This window comes from Photinus pyralis, unplaced genomic scaffold, assembly GCF_008802855.1.
Source record: "Photinus pyralis isolate 1611_PpyrPB1 unplaced genomic scaffold, Ppyr1.3 Ppyr1.4_LG7, whole genome shotgun sequence".
NCBI lineage: Eukaryota > Metazoa > Arthropoda > Insecta > Coleoptera > Lampyridae > Photinus > Photinus pyralis.
In genome coordinates this window covers 13,926,318-13,947,723 of record NW_022170738.1, presented here as the reverse complement: position 1 = coordinate 13,947,723, position 21,406 = coordinate 13,926,318, and the positions used below count along the sequence as shown (strand labels likewise).

Below are 21,406 nucleotides of genomic sequence, written 5' to 3'. Positions count from 1 at the left end.
TCTCTGGTGTTCTTGAGTACATCTCAAAGCAACTGCTGGTATATAATTAAATCTCCTAAAGACCCTGTGTATGCAAAACATTGTCGAGAGGTGTTTGGAGGGTTGCATTTTTGTGTTGTTAAGGCGAAAAGACTGCAACTCGCGAGTCGCGCATGACAAGTTGAGGGTGCGCTGTGTTGTGTTTATTTACTGTTTACGTTTTTCCTTTTGCTGATGTTTTGGTGAAATTAAGCAAATAATGGACAATTTCCAGCTTAAAAAACAAAAGGCGGAGGGTAAGTTTATTTAATTATTATTTTTATTATAAAGTAAAAAAGGAATAATTTCAATTGCCATTATGTTAACAATGATTTGAACTACCAGATGGCAGCAATTGTTTGTCGGTCTGTCAGTTTTCTTCTTTCACGTGTGTTATTGAGGTTAAGTTGCAGTCGTTTTTAAAAGTATTTAAACAAATCTGCAAATTATGTTACGAAGACAAGCGCGGTTAAGACGCGAGTATTTGTATCGCAAAACGCAAGAAGATAAACAAAAAAGTATACAGGATAAGAAGGATCGAATAAAGAAAAGCTTAGATCAAAACATTGCTATCCATGGCGATTTAAGGAAATCGGCAATAAGTTACCAAAGGAAATTGGAATGGGAGGATTCGGGACCTCAAGCAGCAGTGGCAATTGGTGGGGAAAGCGGCGGTGCTTTTGCCAACTCTCAGGATGACGAGTATCGATATGCTGGTGTTGAAGATCCGAAAATTGTCATTACAACGTCTCGTGATCCCAGCTCGCGATTGAAGATGTTTGTAAAAGAACTGCGACTAATATTTCCTAATGCGCAACGTATGAATCGTGGCCACTACGAAATGAAGGAGTTAATGCACGCGTGTCGTGCAAATGATGTCACCGATTTCATCATGGTGAGTGAGCACAGAGGTGAACCGGACGGTTTGATCGTCTGCCACTTGCCATACGGACCAACGGCATACTTCACCATGTCTGATGTTGTCATGCGACACGACATTCCCAATATCGGATCGATGTCCGAGCAGTACCCTCACCTAATTTTTCACAACTTCAAGACACAGTTGGGCGAACGAGTAATGTCGATACTAAAATATTTGTACCCTGTTCCTAAGGAGGATGCCAAACGAGTGATTACATTCGCGAATCACGATGATTACATCAGTTTTCGGCAGCACACATTCAAAACTGTTGATAGACAGGTGGAATTGAGCGAAGTCGGGCCTAGGTTTCAGTTAAAATTGTACGAAATTAAATTAGGTACAATTGATGCCACGGAGGCCGCTGATACGGAATGGGCTTTGAGACCTTATATGAACACGGCACATAAACGTAGATTTTTAAGTGACGATGATGGTTGGAAAGAAGAAGAGTAATTGTACAGTAATTGTTATAAATGATTAAAGAATTTTTGTATAATTATTTTTTATTGTATACAGTGTGTTTAAAACTTTTGTTTCTACATATTCATGTTGGTTATACAATTTTCAAGCTAGTAATATTGGATCAAACCGATTTTGTCATATTCTACAGTAAAGTAAATTGGAATAATTTTAGGATTGACCAAAAACAACCTACTGTTGAAATTTCAAAAATCTCTAAGCATTCTAGTCTCAATTCCAATACACCCAGACCAAAAGATACCTACAGATTCGTAATGAATTTGTGTGGCCAACACTGCAAAACTCGTCGCCTTTGTACAGGTAATATTTGTGAAGAAAAAGATAAGTTTTGCGGTGGCTATCTGCGTGATTGACGTGACTGTTTTTATACTAGAATAGCAATAGTGAACCTATTGCAGTCTGCTACTTACCCTAAACTTCCCAAGAAACTGTTGATAACATGGCTATCTTTGTTATTATTATACTTAGAGATTCGGTTAAATTGGCATAGTTATGGTTTGATGCTGATGGAAATTCCGATGCGATATATTGAAAAAAATTAATTGTTTTGTAGATAATTGGAAAAAAGTGAAAATAGTCATTTTTAAAAAGTTCAAATATTTTAGTAACAAAGAGAGCTATCAAAAAAAGGTTCAGGTAAAAGTGGCAAGATTTGATGGGATAAATTCAATGGGTGTAGAAACAATTTTTTCAAAATGGCGGTTTTCGAGATATTGACATCAACTTCCTTATTTTAAATGGACGCCATATTGGATTTTTACGTCACTCGATAGAGACAAAAATTACAAAACCAGTGATACTAAATACTTAGTATTTCATTTGGGAGTCAACCTTGAATTTTTGTCTTGAAGTTTACAATGTATTTCTTATGGCAATAATTCCCTCTGTTGCCCTGTTGACTATGCGAGTCAATATAAATGAACGAATTTGGTTTTAATCACAATCAGCCATGGATTGTGATCGGGGATTAATACAGTAGATCCTCCACAAGCAGTGCTGTGCGGGTGAGGGGTACTGTATAGGCAAGGTAATGGGGAATTTTAATGTAAAATGCGCACCTAGCGGGCATGAAAGCAACAGAACACAAAGCGGCGGAAAAGTGTAAAAATAATTAATGAAACAGAAAGTAACTAAAAGCTCACATTGAAGTTAACAGAGCGGTAGCCAAAAGTTGCTAGCTAAAAGCCAGTTCTAATGAATACGGGTAACTTAATTCAAAAGCAAAATAAAACGGTACGGAGTGTTGCAGAGGAATCCCTGATTGTGTATGTCCGATAGATATTGTCGCACGATTGGGGTGTGTGCGTGGGTACACCATCCTGTTGAAAACAACAAGTTCCAACTTTTGTTTTTTCTTTTGTGTGCGGTACATCGATGTATTTGTAATAAAAAATGTTACTAAATACAATATACATGTTTTACAGGTCATGGAAAAAATAAAATTGATGTGGATTTCCATGGAACGAAACGTTGTAGTGAAAATCTCTCAACGCTGCCTTCTAGAGCTTAAATAGTGACCATAAAGCAAGTTGTTTTTTTTTGTATCTGTTCAAATAACGTCGCGAAAAAATGTTTAAAAAATGTTTCTTAAAAGATTCACAAGAAATACACTTTTGTTAGCAAATGGTGCACAATGGGGTCATCCCGCCTTCATTTTTTATTTCTGATCCACAAAGTACATTAAAAATAAAAAGACCCGTGTGTCCTCAATTTTTATTTGCGAGTAAAATAAACCCAAAATAAATGATTGAAAAGCTGTGTTTTTAGTCCGAATTTGAAACGCTTCAGACTAAATACGTCACAAACCTACAACCAATCACGTAGAAGTGAGCTGGCAACCTTACGCGAGGGTCTGACGTTTGTCACATTTGACGTTTTGAGAGGGATGTTTAACTGCATCTAGCACGAAAGTGACAAGTGCCTGTGACAGATGACGCAAGTTATAAATGCCATTCTCCTGCAATATTGCCAAGTCGTTATGTCATCTGAATGGTTCTAGGAGCTGATTGGTCGGGCTTATTACGTCACAGAGCCCGCCACAATCATATCGTTTTGAATAAACCTTTAAAACCGCACATGTTCATTATTTTTTTGCTAATCAGCCTCTATTTTTAAATAAACTTTTACTGTCCAAAAAAATGTTTTATGGTTTCAGGTACACGCTTATTAAATTAGAACTGCGGAATTCAACTATACTGTAAACCCCCATTGTGCTTTGCTGGGGGACGGGGAGCGCACACAGGCTAGACTATAGGTCCCAATGTTCGGCTAATCCGTCCTGCTCCCCATGGCAGTTCCAACGCTATAGTAGAGAAAGGGTGACCGTCTCTTTTTTAAATGTGTCTCACCCCGCCATTCCACACCCAAACAAATTCAAGTTGTATTTCTGTGTTTTTACAGATTTGGAGGTGACTGGTGTCTCTAGAAGCGGTAGAGTTCGTAAAAAATCATCGAAATTAATGGACTTTGAATCCCCCGATGAAATAGACAGAAATTACAAACGTCAAAACGCAGCGCCACGTAAGCATTCCGATCAATTCGATTTACTCTCGCCGCGATCGAACAGAGATGTTAAACCATTTCCTTCGCCGCAAAAATCCGAAGAGGTAAAGTGGCTTACTCTGCTTGCTCAGTTTGAAACACTTTGTCTAGGAATATCCGTACGACGATATGGATCCACATGGTAGTGGATCAGAGTTCGACAGCGAAACGTACGACGATGGCAATCAACCGGAATCTTCCGAAGATAGCATGGGATCGGAGACCGATTACGAGGACTCGCCTGAACCCGCAGGTTTTCGTAGGCTGGATCCCGACGCAGATAACTTAGGAAACCAAAGTCTGTACATGGCGGAGAAGTCCGCGAAGAAGCGGCTGGTGATTAAGGATGGAAAAATCGTCGGACGCGCAAAGGCCCAAAGGAAAGATAAAGGTTTCTGTTACAAGTTAACGCTTAAGTTTGTTATCGGACTTTATCTGTAGGCAAAACACGATTTACAGCGTACATGTTATGGGCACGCGATGTTCGTGCCGATCTTTTAAAATCTAATCCTTCAATGGATTTCTCGCAAATATCTAAACGTTTAGGTGAACTTTGGGCGACAGTGCCCTCTACTGAAAAGTTTACCTGGCGGCGTCGAGCACGACGACTCAATTCAAAACCTATTGCAGAACAGCAAGATCCAAAATTCAAAAGCACAGGCAAGAGCGGAAATAAGTTCATTAACAAAAAAGGCGGGGGTGCCGGAGCGGTCCAGAGTCCGTCGTCCACATTCCAGCTGGAGCTGCCGTCACTTGGAAACATAAATAACTCGCCGCCCAGTCCACGAGGGAGGGAGTCCAACTTAATCTTCAAGTCTACCGGGATAAAACCAATCGATGTCGCCGCGCATTTGAAGCTTCTAGGCGAAAGCTTGACGATTATAGGCGAACGACTTAAGGAGCATGAGGTATGTTTCACACACGCCTTTTGTACTTGTTTCGCTTACTTAACAGTTTTAGGGACAAATTGCGGTATCTGGTAGTTTATCTGTGCTTCTTGACTCTCTGTTATGTGCCCTTGGTCCATTGCTTTGTCTAACTCAACAGGTGCCCGAGTTACAAGGGAGCAGCTGCACTACTGAACAACTTGCTACGATTTTGGATAATGTAGCTTTTATCATGCCCGGATTGTAAATTATAAACATTAATATTATTTAAAATAAATAATTAATTTCGCTTTATTGTATGATTTAAATTACACTGCGACTACTAACCACTAGTACTTCTGTTTGGCCGTACCACATTCCTAAAAATCAAACTTTTGTGTCGTTTAACCTGTGTAACAGTAAACTTACACGTGCACGGTGTCTTGCTTTCGGTGAACACGGTCTTATGGAAGCACACCAAGTACCCAATGGATGACATTGAGGAGGAGGAGATAGTTGCATTTGACAGGGTTTAAAACCGGTTGGGCATGCCATTTTGCGATTGGTACGATTTTTTTGTAGGTCTTCTGGACAGTTTGGAAATGTGCCTCCTACGGTTGTCGCATTGTACGGCAGGTTTCTTTTTTTTGATGGTTTGTAATCGAATTCGTGCCCTGTTTTGTGATAGTCAATATTATAATTGTTATAGAAATTATAAGCACGAGTTCTTAAGCCTTCTACTTCATTATCGTACACCTAAAAAAGAGATGACATTATTTCTCCGCTGTTACTCCAAATCACCTTGAGAATGTTATCATGAAAATGACAAGCTATTTTGGATCATACTACTTTGACTGGTGAGCAGGAATTTACAGATCTCTACCATTGACTTACTTTCATGCAAATTAAATTCAGGTTTAAAATTTACGCAGAGGGAAGAGTAGTCCAATAAGTGAAGGCGGGTTTAATGAAATAAATCAGGTTTGATTACATTTTCCAAACCATTGCGAGAAGAATGATTCTTGCATTACATTTTTTTATTAAATGAAAGCTGCACCAATTTTAGTATTTGTAATAAAATTTCGGAAAAATGGAACATAGTCCAAGCCCCAGAGGATTTGACCTTGCAAATTTCTGAGACAAAGAACCATGATGCAGGGTTTATGTTTTTTGGGTCGCTGAATCCGAATTTGACATTTGCACAAAAATCCGGATGACGCGGGAGCCGCCATCTTGGAAAAATGGCGGAAAATCGGCGTTTTTTTCCACAAAACGCGAAATAACTCATTTGGTATCGGTTTTTTGGCGAAGAAACATCAGTAATAAATTAATAAGTACATAAAATTTCCTTTGAGATGAGCCTTTGTTCATGAAAATCGGATAAAAACTAACGCCATTACAGTGCGACGAAATTCGGCCCAAAAATGACGTTTCGCAATTTTCAAAATTTCGCGCGCATAAAACGGAACTGACGTTATTCACGAGCAGTAAGCTCTCTGAATGTGAGGAGCTTTTAAAGAACACCCAATTGAATCCATAATTTTAGCAATCAATGACGTAAGATTGCTTCTTTTAGTGTGGTTTTTTGATTTTTTATATCCTTATTGGCTGTTTCGTCAGAAACTCGGCATTCGTTATTCAAATGCATAATTGGGCATTTCATAAAAGAGAACCCACTTTTTTGCTACATTTCAAAACCATGGCCCATATGAATAAAAGGGAGCAAATGCTTAGACTTGCAAAATTCAAGGAAATACTCGTAAGAGCCCCTTCACACTTGGCGACTTAGCAGCGCTGTTGAGCAGCGGGACGAGACGCAGCGCAGTTTGAAGGGGCTCTTACGAGTATTTACTTTAAATTTTTCAAGTATAAGCATATATGCTTCCTTTTATTCATATGGGCCCATGTATCTCCATCGAACAGTTCAACCAGGATACGTGGTTTTGGAATGTTGCCAACAAATCGTTTGTTTTTCGCGTATTCCCGTCAAATTTTGCTGTCGGATTTTCCTGTTGATAGAACATAACGTCCTGCTGTCCAGCTGTTGGAATACTACGGCCGTTTGCACCGAAAAATTTAAGCTAAACTTAGCTTAAGGGTAGCTTCAAAATCCATAACAACCATTGTCTCAATAATCGTTGTCATGGATTTTAAGCAACGCTTAAGCTATAAGCTCAGCTTAAATTTGTCGGTGCATAATGGCCATTAGTTATGTTCTTCCTTTTTTCCAGTGCGTTTTCGGCTCGGTTTTCGGTGATTGAGCGTTCAATATGGAACCAGAAACCATAAAAAAGTGTTTCATTTGTGAGAAAGACTTAAATAATGGTGTAAGTGTAGTGCTTCAGCGCGGAATAGAAACCCTTATAAATCCCAGCAAAAAGCGAAAAGACACAACAGTCCAAGTTTAGAAAAAAGAATCGAACAGGGACAGTACAGAGGTTGACAACCCTTGTTCGTATTATTAACTTTTCTCAATCACTATCCTTACTTGACCAACAACAAACCATCCTCTACAAAACCAGAACGACCACCAGCATGATCTATATGATGTACCTCTGACGATCCCTATTGGATTGATAAACTCCCAATACTTCATCGGATTGCCAGCATTTACTCACTCCATACGATGGGTGGATATAGGTCTCATCCAAGTATATAACAGGTCTCTTAAGTTTCTTAAATAGGTACCGAGAACGCCATGCTACGATGTCACTTCTTCCATTAACAACCTACGTTTATCATGATACTTTTTATACCAAAAAATATCAAAAAGTTTCAACAATTCCTTGCTTCCACCCGTATAGTTGATCTTTTCTTGCATTTTTTCTACGAGCACATTCAAAGTTGACATCCTCGTTGGTAATCTACGGTCCTACTGTATACATTTTTTGTACAGTTCTTAAAATACACAGATCAACTTAATCAAAATCGACTCAACCTGAGCGGCGGGGGTTTTAGTGAGTAAGGCGTTTTGAATCATTCAATGCAGAAATCGTGTTGTAAATTGTGAATAAAAATTTTAAAACTTAGGCATGATCTTGATACTCATTTCAGCGTGAATGCGCTAATTTCGGCGAAAGAAGTAGGTTCGGGCGATTAAAGTGGAGGACTGCAAAATTCAGCAAATTTTCGATGTTATCGAAAAAACTTTGAGACGATGTTGCGATATCAATTTTCGTCCGATTTAAACAAACTTTGGGCTTATTTTAAAGGTAATTGGATGTTCTTCAAAAGCTCCTGGAGTTCGGAGAGCTTACTGCTTGTGAAACACGTCAGTTCCGTTTTTTGCGCGCGAAATATTGAAAATTGCGAAATCTTCATTTTTGGGCCGAATTTCGTCGCACTGTAGTGGCGTTAGTTTTTATCCGATTTTCATCAACAAGAGCTCATCCCAAAGGAAATTTTATGTACTTTAATTTATTACTTTTTTTCGCCAAAAAACCGATACCAAATGAGTTATTTGGGGTTTTGTGGAAAAACTGCCGATTTTCCGCCATTTTTCCAAGATGGCGGCTCCCGCGTCATGCGGTTTTTTGTGCAAATGTCAAATTCGGATTCAGCGACCCAAAAAACATAAACCCTGCATCTTGGTTCTTTGTCTCAGAAATTTGCAAGGTGGACCCCTGTTTTGAGCTCTGGGGCCTGGACTAACAACCTGGTTCTTCATTGTTATAGTAATCTGTCTAGTTATATTAAAAATCAGGTACAGGAAAATCATGTTCCTTGAAAAATAGTACCATATTGAAAAAATAAAATTATAGTACATTATCATACAGTGCTGAGTAATGAGATGTTTGATAAAACAAAGCAAATCACGGGTTGATCTGCAGACCGACCACACTAGGCTCAACTCCATGAACCTAAGTTACATCGGTACTGGAATACAGAATTCGCTTTTTGAACTGAAAGCAAGTATAGGTATACCAATCAAGATGTATATGAGTCAAAGCGTGTAACCTAGCAACGTTAGGCTAATAAAACAGGCAAGCAAAAATTTTGTAAAACTTCAGTCAAAAATTTTCTAGTGCATCGACCAAAATTATAAATATGCCTAATTGCTGCGGCTGCCCTCATATAAAACCTTTCACGCCACCGCTAACACCTTGCGGAGTACCTGCGTATCAAATACCATATTGTTTTCCTGTAAAACCTCCACCGTTCACATGCACCCCTTGTGCTGGGCCGTGTTATGTTCCATGTCCTCTGTGGGTCGATAGCCCTAAACGTAAGTAATTTGTGTGGGAACTTTACAATCATTTACAAATTGTTTTCAGAATCACAGGATGCGTGTCAATAGTCTAAGAGAATCTATCATTGTAATTGTGTTTTGAAATAAAAATTCCTAATAAATTTTCATACTGAAGTAATAGAGATGCTTATTTCTATTTTGAAAATACAAAAAATTTTACCTCATTGGAACAGGCCGAGGCCGGTGCCGGCATTTGCAGGGGCTTAACGTATTTCGGCTCGGTTGGCACAACCGCGCATGGCGGATCTAACATACAGACCTGCAGAAAAGGGAAAGATGGGGACGACATCTGGGGACAACGGGTCGAACAACACCTACAATTTCTTTGATACTCTTTTATATGTGCGCATCCTTTATCTTACCCCCTATCATCAATCTGATTGACAATACCTTTCAATTGGTTTAAAAGTGTGGCCATTTTTCTACTTAGAATTTCTCTATCTCGTTGACATATCAAACTTCAAATATAATGTTTCTGATTGAAATGTCGTAAGGAATAAATAAGTGGAGATTTGATAGATAAGTAGGCCTGTATTTAAAATTATTCAGCCACTAGATTTTCAATGGATAATTTTTGCGGAGAGACTTATATGGGCCACACCAATTGGTATAGTCACCGATTTGTTAATTTAGTGGGCTAAACCCATCCGATTGTGTGGGTTTTGATTATTAAGATGTATCAAAAGGTAGCTGTCGATAAAAAAATTACACCAACAAAATTTAGGTTGATTAATTCCAAAAAGGAAGAGACTTGGTAAAAATCCCAATACTATTATAGGTTTAACTAGCATTCACGCAGTGGTATGGTATAGTTTAGGATTTTATATAATTACTTATTTTGACTGTGAATTGTGAAAATTTGGTAATTCTAGTCCATAACTTTTGATTGAGACGTCTGATCGAAAAAGTACGAATTGTTTTGGATTCTACGCACCCAAATTAATAAGAAAAAGTGTTTTCCCGAGAAATTTTGGTGCAGTCGATTTTTGGTAAAAAAGGAAGGTTATACACTGCCTTTTTTTGAGCCCCGAAAAAAAAATTGTCTCAGATCGACCCGGAAAAAAAATTTTCTTATAGAATGTGGCCTGTAGAATCCATAATTTCAAACAGTTCCAAGATTGGGCTACTAGTTCAAAAGTTACAGCCCTTTGAATTTTCTTTCGAAATTGGTTTCTAGTCTATAACTTTTGATTGAGAAGTCTAATCGAAAAAGTACGAATTGTTTTGGATTCTACGCACCAAAATTAATAAGAAAAAGTGTTTTCCCGAGAAATTTTGGTGCAGTCGATTTTTGGTAAAAAAGGAAGGTTATACACTGCCTTTTTTTGAGCCCCGAAAAAAAAATTGTCTCAGATCGACCCGGAAAAAAATTTTCTTATAGAATGTGGCCTGTAGAATCCATAATTTCAAACAGTTCCAAGATTGGGCTACTAGTTCAAAAGTTACAGCCCTTTGAATTTTTTTTCGAAATTGGTTTCTAGTCTATAACTTTTGATTGAGAAGTCTGATCGAAAAAGTACGAATTGTTTTGGATTCTACGCACCAAAATTAATAAGAAAAAGTGTTTTCCCGAGAAATTTTGGTGCAGTCGATTTTTGGTAAAAAAGGAAGGTTATACACTGCCTTTTTTTGAGCCCGAAAAAAAAATTGTCTCAGATCGACCCGGAAAAAAATTTTCTTATAGAATGTGGCCTGTAGAATCCATAATTTCAAACAGTTCCAAGATTGGGCTTCTAGTTCAAAAGTTACAGCCCTTTGAATTTTCTTTCGAAATTGGTTTCTAGTCAGGGGCGGGCCAGGTGGAATTGCATAGGTTACGGGCCATTAAAGTATTAGTGTAGTAATGAAGGTGGCGGGGGGGTAGCTCTGCGGTACACCACAAAAACATTTTTTGCTTCATTTTAAGGTACTCCTTTTTCGGAAATCAATTACAATACAGTTTTTTTTTTAAATTGCAGCTGATAATTAAAAGTAACAAAATATACAATCCAAACGAGGTGCGTCGCCTATCATTGTATTTCAGCACTTTCATGCTACGACAAAAAATGATAAATTGATTGTAAAACACTTATACAATTAAAACAGAATTTTTTAATTTTTTAACAACCTAACATCATCCCCAATTAGAGAAACGTGTTAATAATTTATTAATAGTGCAAGAAACTAAATACAGCACATACTTATAAATTTCCAACGGGCCATTATGACGTACAGGCCAGGTGGCAATCGCCCCCCCCCCCGGGCCAGTCCGCCCCTGAGAGTATCCTATCTCTGTTCTGTTTTTTTATTCCAGTTTCAGTAAAAATCTGCAACTTTAGCTCTCGCATAATATTTCAGTTTTTTTCACAGGGGTTTTTATTCCAGGTTTTTTTTTGGTGGTTTTCTTTTCGTGGGTTTTTTTCATTCCTGTTTTCTAAAGCATACTATTTTCTTGGTGATATTAGGGTGTTATACTTTATGACAATAATTAACCGTAGGTATATTATTTAATCATTTTATCTATTAATTATGAAGATCTTCACATGGCAGAACCAGTGTATATATGTATACAATACAATAGCAGAACGTTTGATTTCAGCCAATTGAAATCCCATCTGTAATAGGAATTTTTTTTGTTTAATATTTATGTAAAAAACAGTTTTAAGCTGGCTCTGATTTCTGATTGATGACTGTGATTTTCATACTGGCTAGGTTTTTTGAAAACACGCTGTATAAATGTTTTACTTTTTTCACAGTGTCCCAATTAGCTTAAATATATGCAGTGCAACGCTTTCACTTAAAAATTTTTATCAAATTAACGGAGGCGGGAGGTGAAAGCGAATTGATAATGGGTGATATTGATAAGTGTAGCACTGCACGGCTCCATTCTTGTCAGCCTGCCTGTCACATAATTAAAATGAAAAATATAAACTAGATACGATAATCATTACATAACGTCGAACCGGTTATTCCATTGAACAGAAAAGCGCCAGTTACGTAATAGACGAGTATTTCACGCAACGCGCGCCACTGGTTTATATCAAATCATCTACCGCCCTCTGGTGTAAAATTTAGTGTTAAATGTGGGCTCGCCCGAACCGTACCTGTACTGAAAATTGTTAACAAATTTTAATTGTGTAGTTTTACAAATTGAGAATTAACGTGATATTTCCAAGGATTAGTGTTCTGAATGTTACGGATTACTTTTTGCGGCCGCTTCCGTTAGTTTTCATTCAAAAATGGGTAAGTTTAACCGGTGTTCGGCTCTCCTATCTTATACAGTTGCCTTAAATTACTTGCAAAATTTCGAAATAACCATTTTTTATGCACGATATCTAATCTTAACGTTTACTTTCGTGCTTAAGATTGTCAACTTTAGCTACGTAGGTTTGTACCTACCTCTTTTTTTCCTGTTTCATCCCCATTTGTACAGTATTAATTAGGTGTGGGTAACCCTAGTAACTTAATGTGGGTTGCAGTTAAATGTAATGAATTTGAGGGGTTTGATGGGAGTCCCCCTTTCGATTATTTTTAGACGTTATTAGTTAATTTTTGCATTGTCGAAACCTTGACCCGTTTGCAACAATATGACCTTTATTTGTGCGTATTATGCGACAGACAATTAATTTTATTAGGTTATTTTTACGTGCAGGTGGGTCCGAAAATCATTCATGGGTGTAGAATGGTCAGCGGGGAAAAAAGGGTCAATGCCCCACCTGTTAGGGAAGGACAGGATATCCAATCTTACATCACCCCTACCTGACGTAATCGATGTCAGATTTTATGGAGAGCGATCACCGTCTTCGCCGGTTTCACTTTCTTCGGAGATCGCTCTCTCGATGACCTTTAATCGCGCTTTCCTTTATACTTCCCCCGTCTTCCTGGTTGAAGGACCTTTGCATGAAAGGTATGAAAAGGTAGATGAAAAATCATTGAGGTCAAAGCGGTTACCTGTAACTAAAAGAATAATTTGTTTAACCGTACACCGCCGCCTGCTTACAAAATAAAGTCATCACTCCTTGCTGACCATCTAATTGCCATATTGTAAAAATAGAAATGACACGTGATTACATCATTGAGTATAATAAATATTTGTGTTTTTATTACGCTGTTGGAAACAGCTACATTTGCATTGAAAACTTGAACTTTAAGTTGCCCAGACATAAACAAACTCTCTTTGCATTGCTGACTGTTTCCTTTCCACTGCTCAACTACAAAACATCAATTTTTTTTACTCGTTATGCATTTTCTTGTGCTGCTGCAGTCCTGCAGTGCAGACATAACAAGTCGATAATTTAGTAGTAAGGTATTTGGTCTTCCACTCGGGTCTTTCGGGAGACATAGGCGTTGTGTATATTATGGTAAATGATTTACCGGCTTAGATTAGGATAGTAATCCATTTTGGGAGAAAAAGGGATGAACCGACAGGCAATCCATGACTCCAGGGCCCTCAAACTCAATCGCGTTTTTGACAACGAGGCTTTCCGCAGCCAATCCAAACAATACGACATGCAATCTTGAAAAATAAACCGCACGATATTAAGGACCTTTTTGTTGCGAGATTCATAAACTGCACACACGATTAAAATTTCAGTAAAACATATCCACACGTACAAAAAACAAAAAAAATTAATTCTGCGCATGCGCACATCTTATAACGTGTACGAGTTAGATGGAAAAACGTCCGTTTAACCGAATCGGTTTCGTACAACCGACCTGTTTCCGTAGACAAACAGAACTGAATCGAATGACCTTGAATTTGGCGCATGCGCGGTCTCAAGGTCAACGTAACGTTTGGACGAGACATGCACTGGTAATTTCAAAACTTTTCCAGAATATTTCGAAAACTGAGTGTGGGAGGAGGGTACTTATAAAGGGAAAATAAAACTTAACTCTGAATATACCAAGAACTGAGTGTAAAAGTTATGCCTCTGCCCACTGTTACGGTTATGTACGTAGATGGTGTCCGATTTTCGACACTTATGGAGTTCTGATTGAGTTCGTCAGTGTACCGGGTGTTCATTAAAGCTGGTAAGTGCCATATCCGAAGACGGGTGCTTCGTTACCACACGAGCATTTCATTGTATCATAGAAAACACACATTATCATATTGAATTATGAAATAAACATTGACTTGCGCAATAGGAAGCTATGCCGCAATTGTTAGTGCTCTCAAGAAAGTATCATAGGCACCATGCGTTTGTTTTGGTCAAACTTAAAATGGTAAAATCAAAATTTGAAAATATTCTCTCGGGGATTTAAAAGATGTCCATTTCTGAATGACCCTATGTTTTATTAGTTAAAAGAGATACTGAAAAATGTCTATTGCAAAAGTTTCTGCTTTATATACATAATTGTTGAATAATCTGCCGTTTTCAAAATGAGCACGGGGTCAAGTAAATAAATTATCGGACTTATCCTTGTTTTTATTTAAGAGGAACACCTTATATGTTTGAATTAAAAAGATACCTAGTATATTAAATTCTTTTCCAAAATATGGCACCTTAAAAAAGATTCAAAAAGGTTAAAAAAGAATTTAAAAACATGTTTTTGAACATCTTATGAATCAATAGGTAGTGATTTTTTTTAGTGTTACATTGCTGATAAGGGAATTTAATATGCTATCTCTTTAGAATAAAATATACAGGATGTTCCATTTACAAACTGGGATAGGTCCGATACATTTTTTACTTGACCACGTACACAGGGTGGTTCAAATTCGTTGCTCACCATTGGGATCTTCGTAACGGTGAAAAATACAATTGAAATTAAATAGGGAGAAAGTTGCCTCTTTCTGTGACTAAAAAAACGTGTTTGAAATTTTTGAAAAATAACATTTATTGTTTAAATGAAACACCCTGTATATTTGAATTAAAAAGATAGCATATTACTTTCTCTTTTGAAAAAATATTGCACATTAGGGAAACAGATTCAGAAGGGAATTTAAAAAATTGAAAAAAGGTATCACATGATTTAAAAAAATACAAAAAAATTGAAAATTGAATTTTTAAAAATTTTTTTTGTATCTTGCGAATATTTGCACCAATAGTGAATTTATTTAGTGTTATATTTGTGATAAGGGAATTTAATATGCTATATTTTTAGAATATATACAGGGTGTTCCATGTTCCGATCGAGGGAAAAATCACTAGAATTTTGGTGTCTACATTACTAGCATTTTGTAGTTTTCTAGAATTTTTTTCCGAACGCAAACGCACACACAATTATTATTTTATACAATTTTTAGAATTTTCTGGAATTATCTAGAATGTTTAGGAATTTATTTTAAAATGTTTGTGTACACAAATTTTATGTGGTTTTACCCTAAGGGGAAAATTGCTGTAGAATTTTGGTGTACACTACTAGCATTTGTCAGAATGTTCTAGATTTTTTTTAGAATTTTTGTAGAACTTCCTTGAAGTTTCTAGCATTTTTTCCGAACGTAAATGCACACGAATTTCTTAATTTTTTTAGAATGTTAGTGTACACAAATTTGCAGTGGGCAATTTTTTGATTTTCCGCCGTATCTTTCAAGCGAGCGAATATTTTCAAATTTTGATTTTACCATTTAAGGTTTACCCAAAAAGAGCACATGACACCTATATTACTTTCTTGATAGCACCAACATTTATAAAGACACCCTATAAAAGTGTCCCTGTACAAGATTGTAGAGAATTTCTCTGCCTTCATCCTTGTTGCAATTAATAACGTATATTTTTAATTGTATTTATTTTCACAAATTTCACAATTTTAAATCACACTCGGTTTGCCCAAATTACACCAGACTCTAAATTTACTAGGCTAGTAAACAAAACGACTCCTTTTCGTTGCTTTGCGCCATGTGTGTTTCCTGCCAATTGAAGAAGAATAGCAGATGTTAAATAAAACGCTATCACGCAATCTGATCATTAAATCTGCGGATCCAGTTCATTTTTGGACATCCCCTGGATATTTCTTATTATATAATATTTTAAAAGTTCACGTCAGGTATACCGGGGTGACGAAAAAAATTAGTAGATTCTTATTCTAAAAGGAGTAAGAAAGTAGCCCTAAATAGATCCTTGTGGCACTCCTAAGACCTGATCAACCAATGTTCCAGAATTGGGGAAGTGATCAAAATCGATTTTGAATGCTTTTCTAACCCTGGCTAAATCAAAAACAAGTAATTACCGTCGACCTTTACATAACGATATTGGGTGAAAATATATGAAAAATTCGCCGAGATTATGTAACCTTTTTTTAATATGTCACTCGACGTTAGTGTAATATGTTGGCGCATTGTAAACAAATCAAGGTTAACACCACTGACATAGATAATTATGTTTTTCTATCTCTATATTTATTTAAATATCCAACTTTCGATTTTAACGCATAATTAGTACCTTCGGGGTCGCCCCCATCCAAAATTTCGATGATTCATACGCTGAATTTTAGCAAAGTCCGTGTACACCTGGGGGGCCTTTTTAAAATAATCTAAAATTACATTGCGCGTGCAATGAACGGTCAGACATTTGACAATGTAAATTACATTCACCATCCCCCACCCCCTCCCGCTCTTTTTGGTCGGTATTTCGTAAGTGATTGTAGCATAAACTGGTTAGTCATACGTACATTTCCAGCTTGAGAGGAGTGTTTGCGTTGTAAGTTTTGTGACAGTATCGTGTTTGTGATTTGGTGCTCGTTTGGATCTGTTTTAAATTGCAGTCATTATTGAAGCTCAGTTGGAAATTACCCCAATTTATTTTGCTTACGTAAAAATGTTTTCTGTGACATAATTTTTAGTTGGCTATTTAAATCTCAAATTTGGATAAAATGAAGCAATTTTAGAGCGTTTCCTGCCTTGAACGGAACTACGGTTTAATTTATTTCAATTACCGGGACGATAAAGTAGTAGACGTTTCGTTCCGGTCTTGTGGATTTTTTTTTGTAGTTGAAAAAATTAGCATAAAAGTAAACCATGTTATGTTTTCTTGAAGTTGTTAAAGAATTGAGGAGTGTTTTGTGGTCGGTGTAAAGGCATAGATTTCGTAGGAGGAAACCGAACCCAAGGAAACCGCAATTTCCGGACAGTTTTTGCAAATTAGAGCATTGATTTTAACGGTTTTGTGTATTACAACTCTAATTTTTTAATAATAACGTATACATTCCTATAGGCACATTGACCACATTGTCATTGGTGCTTCACATGATTTGTTTACGATGTTTTGGGAACACCCATGTTTATGTCACCATCTATTATAATGGGAGATTTTAGATTTCTGCTAGCTCTATCGCCGAGGCTCTATTGAAATTGCATGACGCGTTGAACTTTCAACAAGTAATTAGTATGTAGGTACAACAGAAACTTGTGAGAAACAATTCATACGACTTTTTCCCTGATGAAATTATAAAAATATACCAGTTGGTTCAACAACCATCAGAAATTTTTTACGCCTTTGATCTTAAAATCTTCCTGAATATGGAAGCTACTTTTCGGCTTCAAATTGTTGCCTTCAAACTAAGTTGAAATTAATGTGTTTATACTTTAGAACTAATTACTTAAAGTCTAATTTGTACGCACATTATTAGAATTTGTACCCTAGTGCAGGGGTCGGCAATCTATTGAAACAGAAGAGCAAAAAATTACAACTTATAAAATTTCCCAGTTTTGAAAGAGCCAAAAAAATGTTGATGTAATGTTATAGTATTATACATAGTATACAGGGTCCTGCAACAATGCGTCGGTTTTTCCTACATAGCTGATACCTGGTAAAAAATATTGGTGGTTGCGGATCTACAGAAATTATTTTTGCATGTACAGGGTGTCCCATTTTTACGATGTCAATAAATAACTGATCTTTTTAAATAGAACATCCTGCATATTTTTACTTGTTTCAATGCCATTTGTTCAAACTGCTATAACTATTCTTTTTCAAATGGAACTACTACTGTTTTATTTCGCTATTCGATTGTCTTTTGCGTTCTCTTCAATGTTTATAAGGGGTGCCCTGTGCTTAAACCCCGCAGTTTTTATGTTATTCAATATTTTTCACAAAAGTACCTACTCATTAATTAATTACGTGTTTATACATGGGAGTAAGCTGCTATAATAAAAAAAACAAAAGAATACAAGAAAGTAAAGGTAAACAGGTGTCACAAATTAGATAATTATTTGCTGCAAGTGTACTTTTGATTTGGTAAACAAATAAGATTAATTACAAAGGCGAATTTCGAACAAATGAAGTAATTTCTTTAGATAAATACGGAGAGCCGCAACTTTATATCAAAAGAGCCGCATGCGGCTCACGAGCCGCAGATTGCCGACCCCTGCCCTAGTGGGTTTAGCTTTAGCTTTAGCCGGAAAACCGATTTTTAAAGTGGTGCTAGCTGCGACCATAGAGTAACAAAGTCTCTGTGACCTAGCCGGATTGATGGGGGGGGGGGGTCACACCCCCCTAACCCGTGACCATAGTCGGCAAAACTTCAGTTAGTCAGCACTCGGCAAATCGCTATTCAAATTAAATTACCTAATTAAATTAATATTGGAAAAAAATTGCGTAAAATACGTCGGTACGCCGGAAAACCGTTTTCTAGCCGCCGCTGTCACGCAAAATGAAGAAATATTGGTTATTACGCCCTCACTTGCTGTAAGTCTCATTGATATTACGAGTATGTAGATGTAGATCTATTACCTTTCGTGGTTAAAGGTCTCTTAAAAATGTTACGCAAATTTTTCTAGCCGTTATGTTTGCATGGGTCTAAAAGTTGCGATAGGGATAGATGGTAGATAAGTATACAGGGTGGTCATTTTTAGCGCCTGACGATGGGATCTCTTATGTTGAAAACTAATGCTCAAATTGGGGTACAATGCGAATCAATAATTGAAGTCACTTGTAGGATAACTCTTTTAGTTTCAATAATTAAAAAGAACTGAATTCTGCGTTTTAATAATTCTGTCTTAAAAAAACGAGTATACCTACTTGAGAAATGGGCGGTTTAGACTATGACATTATTTTTTGAATTTTTTTTTAACGTAAGGGTCACATTGAATTTTTAGATTTTTTTAAGAATTTACTATGGATTTCTATACATATTACATTTTAAATATAACACTTAATTATTCAATTGTCACGAGAGTGTCTTTTAGACAAAAATCGGTTTCGGATAGATTACTACTTTTAACCATTGAATAATAAATCTGAATTATTATTCAATGTTTTAACTTAATAATAATCTATAATAAAATCTTGCCAAAAGATCGCTTTACTACATTTAAAACGACATTTTTATTAATTATTTTGATTAAGTGTAAACTACCAAAGCAAATCAGCAAATGAGTTTGACTGCAATTTCTAAAGCACTGTCGTGAAAATTGAATAAGGTATGGTAAAATCAAAGTAGTAGGTAAATTAAAAGCTTGCCATAGCGTCAGCGAAAATAACTCTGATGAAAGATCATAAGATGAAATTTGGCGACCCTAAAGCAAAAAAAGTTCTATGCCTTTCTGGCCATATTTATCAAATTCCTCTGTAAAAGTCTTCTAAACGTCCCACTTCGACTCGGTTTTCGTGCAAACAGAAATAAAATAGAATCCATATCCATGACAGCTGCGAAAAAAGAGCACTCTGTATAATGACAAATCATAAAATAATAATAATTATTATTACTTTGGTATTTATTATATAGTTTAATTAAAAATGATTTGCGTTCCTTATATGGCGGATAATTGGCTAACTGCCTTATTGGTTCAAAGTAATCAGAAAAAGATATAGCAGACAGTATACATTTGGGAAAAAATAGTGTCACAATGGGCAGCGTTAAAATGCCGTCGTTTAATGTTGTACGGTGTATTATTTTGAATTTTTATTGAAGTCGGCATTTTTTATTGCATACACCCCCCTCACTCGGAGCCTCTGACTACGGTCCTGGATCTAGCAACCACACTATTCTAATTTAAACTATTGGCAAGCGAACTTTAATAGACTAATTTTTTCTTGCTTGTTTAAACAAGTAATTTTCCATGCGTTGCCCAGTACTTTCCAAAAGACCATAGCTATGTGAGGTAAGGTAAGTTAAAATGTTGGCACTGTGCATGCGCACACCTGATTTTTACAAAATGCGCTGGTTACCTTTACTAGCAGCACCTGTAGTTAAAATTTTAAACACGTAAAAACCATCTATAAACCTCTCGTCAGGAAAGATTGGCAGTCACAGAACACTTGATCCCGGTCTACAATGTATGTTTTTCTAAAGATGTGAGCGACTTCCGGGATAGGTAGTATCGTGTCAATGTTGAACAAAAAGACTTTTCGTTCAACATTGGCACGATCCTATTCCGGAAGTCGCTCGCATCTTAAGAAAAACATAGATTGTAGATTGACACAAGGTGTGCTGTGACCGGCAATCTTTTCTGGCGAGAGTTATAGTTAAAATTTCAAAGGAATATCTGCGAAAGTTATCGGACCTAACGTCATTTTTTATATGAAACACCCCGTATATTTTATAGATATGCATATTAAATTGTCGTACAAAAAATGTAACACTAAAAAGATTCACAAAAGGTCTTTTTTTTTAATCATTTGAGCCTTTATTTATTCTTTTTTTTTTACTTCTATTTACTTATGTAAAATGTATATAGTGTTATTTAGTGTCATATTTTGACAAATGTTTTAGAATATATAGAGTGTGTCATATAAACAAAAGAGGTTAGGTGCGATAACTTTTTTGCTGACCCCGTATACTTATTTTGAAAACGGAATATTATTCAACAATCATTATAAAGAAACTTTTGTAACCAGCATGTTTCTGTCTCTCTTAAGCTAAAGAAATATAGGGCCATTCTGAAATTAATATTTTCGCCCTAAGCGAGCGGTTACCATTCTAAGTTTCACCAAAACAAGACCACATGACGCCTGTATTACTTTTTTGATCTACCCTATAAGTGTCGAAAACACCCTGTACATAACCGCAACAGTGGGTCGGGGCATGATTCAGTTTTTGGTATATTCAGACCTACTCTCCTCGCGCACTCCGTTTTTGAAATATTCGCACTTAAAATCTTCACGTGAATAGGTATGTCTCGTCCAGACGATTCATATTCGAAAATGAATGTGAAAATTCGATTTTTAACAGTAAAATTTGTTTGACTGAAAATGTTGTACTATGTACCCTAATCTATTTTAAATTCGAAACTCAAAATTCTTGAGTTTGAAGGAGGTTCCACATGTTTTACCTTTTTTTCAAATTAAAAAGCCCAAAAATTGCATATTAGCAAATTCTAAAATTCGATTTTAACCAAAAACATTGCTTGAGAGCTTGAGAATCGAATTTCAACAGAAAGAATTTTTTATGAAAAGGTGTTTGTGGATACAT

At 36.4% G+C, this 21,406-nt stretch overlaps 4 protein-coding genes and 1 long non-coding RNA gene across 19 annotated transcripts in view; 4 read left to right on the top strand and 1 right to left on the bottom strand.

Annotated features, from left to right (window-relative positions):
* The first annotated feature begins 139 nt into the window (after positions 1 to 139).
* On the top strand, positions 140 to 5,137 carry LOC116176902 (HMG box-containing protein 4). Of its 3 annotated transcripts, XM_031495737.1 has the most exons (6): positions 140 to 275; positions 3,821 to 4,026; positions 4,073 to 4,352; positions 4,403 to 4,507; positions 4,592 to 4,869; positions 4,922 to 5,137. In XM_031495737.1, the coding sequence occupies exons 1-6, from the start codon at positions 239 to 241 to the stop codon at positions 5,093 to 5,095; spliced, it is 1,080 nt and encodes a 359-aa protein (XP_031351597.1). In that variant the 5' UTR covers positions 140 to 238; the 3' UTR covers positions 5,096 to 5,137. The 3 variants fall into 3 exon arrangements, with proteins under 3 accessions (XP_031351597.1, XP_031351598.1, XP_031351596.1); XM_031495738.1 differs by lacking the exon at positions 4,403 to 4,507; XM_031495736.1 differs by having other exon boundaries at positions 4,403 to 4,869.
* Positions 308 to 1,471, top strand: LOC116176903 (U3 small nucleolar ribonucleoprotein protein IMP4). The gene has a single exon (XM_031495739.1). The coding sequence runs from the start codon at positions 467 to 469 to the stop codon at positions 1,391 to 1,393; it is 927 nt and encodes a 308-aa protein (XP_031351599.1). The 5' UTR covers positions 308 to 466; the 3' UTR covers positions 1,394 to 1,471.
* LOC116176904 lies at positions 5,110 to 9,582 on the bottom strand. The gene is made up of 4 exons (XM_031495740.1): positions 9,439 to 9,582; positions 9,237 to 9,390; positions 5,257 to 5,583; positions 5,110 to 5,207 (listed from the first exon to the last, which is right to left on the bottom strand). The coding sequence occupies exons 1-4, from the start codon at positions 9,492 to 9,494 to the stop codon at positions 5,178 to 5,180; spliced, it is 567 nt and encodes a 188-aa protein (XP_031351600.1). The 5' UTR covers positions 9,495 to 9,582; the 3' UTR covers positions 5,110 to 5,177.
* LOC116176905 lies at positions 8,340 to 9,194 on the top strand. Its single transcript, XR_004146551.1, has 2 exons — positions 8,340 to 9,052; positions 9,102 to 9,194. It is a non-coding gene; the product is annotated as an uncharacterized LOC116176905 (long non-coding RNA).
* Positions 9,583 to 12,121: 2,539 nt separating the features above from the next.
* LOC116176900 (actin-binding LIM protein 3) overlaps positions 12,122 to 21,406 on the top strand; it is a 31,660-nt gene continuing 22,375 nt past the window's right edge. For 9 of the 13 annotated variants that reach the window (XM_031495729.1, XM_031495724.1, XM_031495722.1 and 6 more), the window contains exon 1: positions 12,123 to 12,298. In XM_031495729.1, coding sequence (XP_031351589.1) covers positions 12,295 to 12,298 — 4 coding nt within the window. In that variant the 5' untranslated portion in view covers positions 12,123 to 12,294. Of the gene's footprint in view, positions 12,299 to 16,628; positions 16,696 to 21,406 lie in introns of those variants that run through there. The other 4 variants (XM_031495728.1, XM_031495730.1, XM_031495723.1 and 1 more) reach the window with 3 other exon arrangements.